We start from the raw sequence: 7,706 nt of genomic DNA, 5'->3' as shown, positions 1-7,706 counted from the left end.
GCTTTCCAGGAGCTCACACTCTAGGTGAGAAGAATATATGAACAACAGATCCAGGATAATGGGAGATAATCCCAGAGGAAAAGCCTTTCTGCAGTCAGTAGAATTTGAATTGGGACTTGAAGGAAGCCAGGAGAGTCAGAAGTCAGATGGAAGAGAAAGATCCAGGCTTGGGGGGAAACCAGTGAAATTACCCAGAGCTGGAGGATGGTGAATCACATGGAATCAGAAGGAGGTCAATGTCATTAGACTGTAGAGCATGTGGTTTTTGAGGGGACTAATAGTGAATTGAAGGTGGTACACTAGTGGTTGGCAGAGATGTTAGGTTGGACTAATAGATCTGGGAATAATTTGTGTAGAGGTGATTATTGAATCCATGGGAACTGGTGAGATCACTAAGTGACATAGTATAGAGGGAGAAGAGATAAAGACCCAGGATAGAGCTTTCAAGGAGTATCTTGGACAATCCAGCAAAGGAGACAGAAGGCAAGAGAACCAAGAGCAGTGTCATGAAAACCTGAAAGAAAATATCAAGAGGAGGGGGAGCAACAGGGTCAAAGGCAGAAGAAATCTCAAGAAGGTTGAGGAATGAGAAAAAGGTCATTAGATTTGGTAATTAATAGATAACTACTAACTGGAGACAGTAATCTCAAGTAAATGATGGAGTCAGAAGCTAGACTTTAGAAAATTAAGAGGAAAGGAAATAAAGATTACTACTGTAGGGGACCTTTTCAAACTTAACTTCAAAAGGGAGGAGATAATAGGATAATTACAGAACAGACAGATTGAGGGTGAGGAACTCTGAAAATTTTATCCCAGGGGTGGGGAACCTTTTTCTGCCAAGGGCATTTGCATATTTATAGCATCATTCTAGGTGTACATTTGGTCAAATATTTAAATTCACCTTACTGAATTTTGAGTTCCTGCCTATGTTTGCTTTGGCATAGCCCGATTAATACCCTTGGGCTGGGAAGTTCCCTGCCCACTGCCCCTGTTGTAAACAATGGAGAAGCAGCCAGTAGATAGGGAGAAACTAAAGATAAGTGAGTACAGTGGAGAGGACAGTGCTAGAAAAGGCAGGATGGGGTGAGATCACTTGTGTGTGTGGAGGGAGAATGGCAACTTCACATGAGATGGACAAAAAGAAATGGTGAAAGGCATCTGCAAATAGCCTCAATTTTTTCAGAAAAAGTTTGGAAGACTGTGAATTAAATGGATAGGTTTAAAATATTGCCTTGCTGCAGTGAGGGCCCAGTTGAAATTAAGTAACAAATTTGTAGCTGACCTAGTCAGCAAAAATGTTTTTCACCAGCTCTGTTCAATAGTTTTTGAATGGGAAGGAAGGTGAGAGTAAAGCCAGGTTTAGATTTGGTGGGGTACTAAGAGCCAAGGGATATTGAGAGAAGATCATGGAATCATGATTAAGATGGAGAACAGTTGATCATACCACCCTTTACATTTAGACAACTAATGTCTAAAAACTAGTTAATATTCTTTTCCAAAACAGTTTTAAAAGTCCCATTCTCTGATTCCACTCCTCATTCAAAGGAAGGTGATGACTTTGAGTAAGTTAGAAAAGCCAGAGGAAACAATAATACTAGATGCATCACTTTTGCAACAAGCTTTTCATTTTTTATTTTTATATATCTATATAATTTTTTACAACTCAGAACATTTATTAAAAAGTTCAAACAACATACATACATATACATACACACACATACACACACTAAGCAACACAGCCCTTAGGAAGGCACTGCCAGCAGTCACATCCACCTCAGAGAGAAGGAATTCTTTTTTCATATTTTTTCCAAGAGGTTTAGACCTCAAGCCTAGGTCTAAGATCTAGCTGTGCTTTCTTTAGAATTTGAGCTATACCCATTCTTTCCTTTTTTATCATAAATCTCTCTCTCTCTCTCTCTCTCTACTATATTTGTATCTCTTTCTACATATATATATATATATATATATATATATATATCTAATAATTTTCTTTATTCCCCTTAAAAATAAAATTGCCTTTCTCAGTGGAGGGAGGTTTTCAGCAGCATTCATGGCAGTTGCAGCCAGAGCCATGCCTTATAATAAGGTTGTAGACATGCAGGATTAAGGGAAACATTTTGGTTTACCCCCTTAATTTAATGGGGGGTCATTGTTTTTGAGGGGGGTACAGTGTGAGATGTGGGGTGTTTGTGTAGGTTGCTATTTCTTCTCAGTTTTACAGATCTAAAAACTGTACATGTGAATATACATACAAATATATAATTTATGTCATACAATGTATGTATGTATATACACACACCTGTATTTTCCAGAGGCAACAATGAGGATATATATATTTAATGAGAGAGATGAGAAAGAAAGGTCATCCTTTCAGGCCTTGGAGAAGCTGGAACATGAAATTTACCTATGGAGTAATAGAGATTTGGAAATAAAGAGCAAGGAAAAAAAGGGTCTCTCAAGGACTGGACCTCAAGTCCATACCTCAGCTGGAAATTAAAATCCTTCTGTTCTTGCCTTGACACATGTTTTAGATATTTTCTTGGCCTAAGCCTGTGATGCCATCAGTAGAGGGAACTTCTACCAATAAACATCAGCATCTGATCTACAGCTTCCATAGACTTAGAAGGTTGTTTGGGGCACTGAAGTTAAGTGACTTGCCCCATGTCACATTCACTGTCTCATAGCAGTAACTTGAACTCCAGTCTTCCTGTCTCTGAAAGCCAGCCCACTAGTCCATGCTAGCTCTCCTCTTTACATACCTGACTGATAATGTGAATTGGTTAGTTGGTTTTTAATTGAAGTTTGCACTACTCCAAGGAGCCAGTACAAACTGGCAGTCAGGAAGTATATTTCCCCTTTTGCAGCACCCCTAAGGAGGAGAGGCAACTGTGATATGTCCCTTTTGATGGGATGGGAAGGGAATGGTCCTCTCAAGGTCCTCTGCCAGTCATCCATCATCTAGCACAATCAGAGCAGGGGCAAAGCACCAGGCAGGCAGCATCTTGAAACTGAACTTATTCCCACATTTCCTTTAAAGACAGAAAGGCACTGAGGTCACAGAGAAAACAAGCCATGGTGCTCTCCTTCCATTTTGGGGTCATTCCAGGCATAGTATCCAGTCTTCAGAATGGAAGGCTTGAGCTTGTTGTTCCCTACTTCCGAGGAAGGTGGGATTTTTGGCTGCCACTGCAATCCCAGAGGACCAGAGCCTGAGGCAAAAGGCAAACAAGACAGAGGGCAGAGGGGTGATGGAGCAGCCCTGGGATGTCTGGGTCAGGGCAATCCAGGCACAGGAGAGGCTCTTCCCTAGTCCCAGAGGTTAGATTTTGCTTGTCAGAGCATTTTCTGAAATGCATTTTAGTCTCTGTCCACCTCTGTCTCCTTTCTCAGTCAGGAACAAAAGTTGAACATGAGAACCTCTGGGCAGGGAAAAGGCCAGTTTCACTTTGGGGGGAATACCAGGAGGATGGAAATATTAGCATCAAATTTATGTTGAGAAAAATTTTCTGACAGATATGGATATGCAACTTCTCATAAACATATACACCATGTGCTAGAAGAGCTCACATTGATGACCTCTGTGGAAACCCTTAATCTAAGCCACTTAAGGTTTATTAACAGGGGCAGTGACTTTAGAAGGCCATCTCTGAGCCTGAATTATAGGCAGCTGTAGCTGGGGGAAGGGAAGGTACCAGCTAATGGACTTCCTGCTATTCCCCTTCCCCATTGATTCTGGTGGTTTCATGTGACCCTGCTAAGTCTCCACAAATGAGCATTCAGCTCTTTTATTATTTGACTCAATAAATAAAGCTGTTCAATAAGAAAAGTGAAGGAAAACAGAATGAAGGTCCGGGAAGGAATAGGCATCTTTGTAAAATCATTTTTCCCATGTCTGCCTTGGCCAGCCGGAGTGATGGGTCCTGTATTGGTGATGTGTCAAGGCAGCTTTTGGGTTTCTGAAAGGTCTGTAGTTTGATAGAGCAAGAGACAGAGTCTCTTAGAACACTGGTACTGCTTCCACAGCAGTATCTCTGGGGATTGAGAGGAAAAATCCCAAGACAAAACACATCAGAAGTTACTGCCCCATCTGGAACAATTTGGGGATGAGCACAAGAGTACTCAGCCAGATGTGTCCTGAGAAAAGTGTCTGTTGCAAAATAAGATTAAGAATACAGTCTGTTCTCCTCTGGAACTATTCCAGGATGAGGGAAGAAGGGGAGGCAGATGAGTTAGCCAGGTTTACCCTGAGCATCTCTCAGCAGTTCCTCTAGTCTTTGCTTGAACTTGTCATACTTCCTCTGCACTTGCTGGATTTTGTCCTGTTCTTCCTTTTCCAGGATGGTTAAGAAGTTCTGCAGTTCTGGGATGGAGAAGGCATCCCACTGTGGAGGGGGAAGGGAAGAATTGGGGGAAATGGTGAGAGAGAGAGAGAGAGAGAGAGAGAGAGAGAGAGAGAGAGAGAGAGAGAGAGAGAGAGAGAGAGAGAGGAGAGAGAGAGAGAGAGAGAGAGAGAGAGAGAGAGAGAGAGAGAGAGAGAGAGAGAGAGAGAGAAGAGAGAGACAGAGAGAGAGAAACCACAGCAGAATAGATTAGCAACTGGGTTAGTGCTGTCTTGGGAATTTGTAGCTCCATTCCCTTCCCCTGGGCCCTATAGTTCCTGATTCCATTCCACCTGGTTAGTCTGAGAACAACAATCATTTTCCCCACCTGTGACCCATTTGCCCCACTTGTCATGTGGAGTAAAAGCAATCCAAGAATCCTTTTAACAATTCATCAAAAGTTACTGGGAAAATGTTATTTCGTTCCATGGAACCAATTGGGTGAGTCAACACAGCCAAAACACAACCAACCCAGTAGGCTTCAAAGGCAAGTATATAGCCAAAGAATCAGTGATAATGCTGCACCTACCTCCACCTCTCCTGTCTCATTTTCCTTCAGCACAAAACTGAGGACATCTGTGTCAGGGCCAGCCAGCAGGCGAAGGTTGAGAGGACAGTCAGTGATGGAGAGCTTCTGAAACAGCACTAAGAGACAAGAGAATGGGGTGAGGGTCCCTCATCTCAGAAAGGAAGTGCTATTTAGCTGTTGAGGGCAATAATGGACCACCATCCCAGAATGTTAAGGAATACCTAGCTTAATCTCATTTTACAGATGAACAATCTGTATTGAGCTCAGAGAGATGAAGCAATTGTCTTGAGGTCACACAGTCAATTTGCATGAGATCGATTTTGGCTCCAAGGTCTTTTGGTTCCCATCTCAGCTGTTTTTTTTTTTTTTGCCATACTGTGCTGCCATCTTTGTTGGAGACCCAGAGAATTAAAACTAGGCATAGGCCCATAAGATAAAGGAGGTAAACTTTTCAGTAGGGTTAGGTCCTAAGGTGCGCCTTAATAATAACATACAATCATATTGCTGACCATTTTGGGGAGAATTTGCAATTCAACATTTAAAAATATGTATATATATATATATAGTTATTATGTGTAATTAGAAAAATAAAATATTAAATATTAAAAAATAATAACAGGTAAAGAAATAGTGGATAGAAAAGCAGATCTGGAGTTGGAGTCTTTGAATTCAAACCCTACTTTGCCAGTTGTTTAACTGTGTTATATCACCATGAGCAGGTAATTTAATGTCTCTGGGCCTCAGTCCTCACCTGTAAAATGAGAAGCTTAAAACTAAATGAACTCTGAGCTCAGTCCCAATTCTAGTTCCATGATCCAAAGCTTTAGATGAGTTGGGAGCTTCTGTCACTTCCAGATGTCACAGTAGTTCACAACTTTCTAGTATTCTAGTATTAAGAAGTTCAGAGAGTGATTTGTCCAGGGTCGCACAGCTAGTAATTCAAACCCAGATCTCCTAGATTTAACATGCTAGACAAACACTCTATGCTGCCTCTGGTAATAATAACACATTCCCATTCTCCACATCCTATTTAGATAGAGGCAGGGTTCAAATCCATTACATAGATTAGAAAAATGTTCGACCAGAGAAAGATGGGAGTTAGAAGCCATTAGCTGAGGGTTGTGTGGCATAAGAATCCTTGTGCTCCCTGCTCCTAGCTGTGGTGTTGGTGAATATAATTGAGTGTTAACTATGAAAGATCTGAATATTTTAGGGCAAGCTAATTTGCCCACAAAACATTTGGAGGCCTAAAAGTATATTGATGTGTCACTTCAGTATTGGTCTAGGAAGTATGTAAGACTTGCTGCTCTCAGTTTGGCCCTGAATAGAGGGAGAGGTATTAGGGAAATTTTAGAACAAAGGGGATCATTAAACCCATTTTCATATGAGACAATTGCCCCATAGGAGCTTACATTTATAAAGCAAGTAAAGGTTTGAATTGAGTCTTACCACAACTTTAGGAGGCAGATGATGTTACTTCCATTTTACAGATCAAGAAACTTGCACTCATAGATGATAAATGACTCTCACAGACTCAGATTCTTAAGTAGAATTCAAACCCAATGACTTTCAGACTCCAAGGTCTAATTTGCAAAGCATTTCAGGGAAAAGTATTTTGGAGAAAGATGTAATTTCACATTTAACATATTTTGGAGAGAAAATATTGCTGGCATCAAGATTTTCTCATGGGATCCCTATTCTCACTATAAGAAACAGTTCCTTGAGAGACACAAAAATAGAGAATTCTTGAGCTGACCATCTTTTTTTTTTAAGTTTTTGCAAGGCAATGGGGTTAAGCGGCTTGTCCAAGGCCACACAGCTAGGTAATTATTAAGTATCTGAGGCCAGATTTGAACTCAGGTACTCCTGACTCCAGGGCCAGTACTCTATCCACTGCGCCACCTGGCCACCTCTGAGCTGACCATCTTGCCTCCTCATGGGAGAACCACATTTCTCCCACCCTGTACTGAAGGTAATTTTGGTTGGGTCATTTCTCCTACCTTGTCCATCCTTGTGTGTCTGCTTAAATAGAGCAAACTTCTGGGGATTATCCACCACCATGAACTTCTTGAGTAGCCCTTGGATGACTTCGCTGACTGTGGTGGTACTGCTAATATGTAACTGCTTGATGGCATCCAATGGCAAGTAGAAGGATGTCCTCTTATCGGTGGTGGCTGCCAGGTTCACCTCTTTGACAGCATCATAGATAGACCGGGGCCGGATCCCGGCCGGTACTGTCACTGGTCTCCGAAGCTTCAAATGCACTTTGATGAAGCCTGTATAGGTGCCATCATCACTCTGCACCACAAAAGCATCAGAAGGAGGAGAGAGGTCAATCCATTTGAGTCAATATCCTCACAGTGACCACCCTTCACTGGGGATACCTTCTACAGCAGATGTCTTCCCTATTGGTGATGTACTGAGAGCCTGCTAGACTTATCTCGGAAGGATGTAAATATTGGAAAAGGATTTCTCTCTCTGAAGCAGCTACTTTCTCCCCTGCCTCTTAGTTCTGAGAGGAAAGAGAGGGTATGGGACAATCCTTTCCTATCCAGGCAAAATTTTCAAATCCTAGGATAATTTTTAGGAAAGGATACCTTGCAGTTCCTAAGTGTCTTTCAAAGCTCAAAACAAATACAATCACCTTTATGAGGTTTTCCCTAATCTTATCTCTCCCAATTGTCAATACCTCTCCCCCATACAGTAAAATCATTTTACATTTATTTTCTATCTACTAATATTTGTGCCTGTTGCCTTCCCTTTTAGAATGTAAGCTTTTCAAGGAAGAGGCTGTTTCA

The 7,706-nt window shown here is 41.5% G+C and overlaps 1 protein-coding gene across 3 annotated transcripts in view; it reads right to left on the bottom strand.

Annotated features, from left to right (window-relative positions):
* Window positions 1–1,300: 1,300 nt before the first annotated feature.
* The window catches only part of RASSF5 (Ras association domain family member 5), a 111,838-nt gene continuing 105,432 nt past the window's right edge, over window positions 1,301–7,706 (bottom strand). Inside the window, exons 4-6 of one of the 3 annotated variants that reach the window (XM_074222536.1) lie at window positions 6,909–7,206; window positions 4,909–5,024; window positions 1,303–4,382 (exon numbers count right to left, since the gene is read on the bottom strand). In XM_074222536.1, the coding sequence (XP_074078637.1) occupies window positions 4,230–4,382; window positions 4,909–5,024; window positions 6,909–7,206 (567 nt within the window). In that variant the 3' untranslated portion in view covers window positions 1,303–4,229. Of the gene's footprint in view, window positions 4,383–4,908; window positions 5,025–6,908; window positions 7,207–7,706 lie in introns of all 3 variants that reach the window. The other 2 variants (XM_074222538.1, XM_074222537.1) reach the window with 2 other exon arrangements.

This window comes from Macrotis lagotis, chromosome 2, assembly GCF_037893015.1.
Source record: "Macrotis lagotis isolate mMagLag1 chromosome 2, bilby.v1.9.chrom.fasta, whole genome shotgun sequence".
Taxonomy (NCBI): domain Eukaryota; kingdom Metazoa; phylum Chordata; class Mammalia; order Peramelemorphia; family Peramelidae; genus Macrotis; species Macrotis lagotis.
This window is presented reverse-complemented; position numbering and strand designations above follow the sequence as displayed.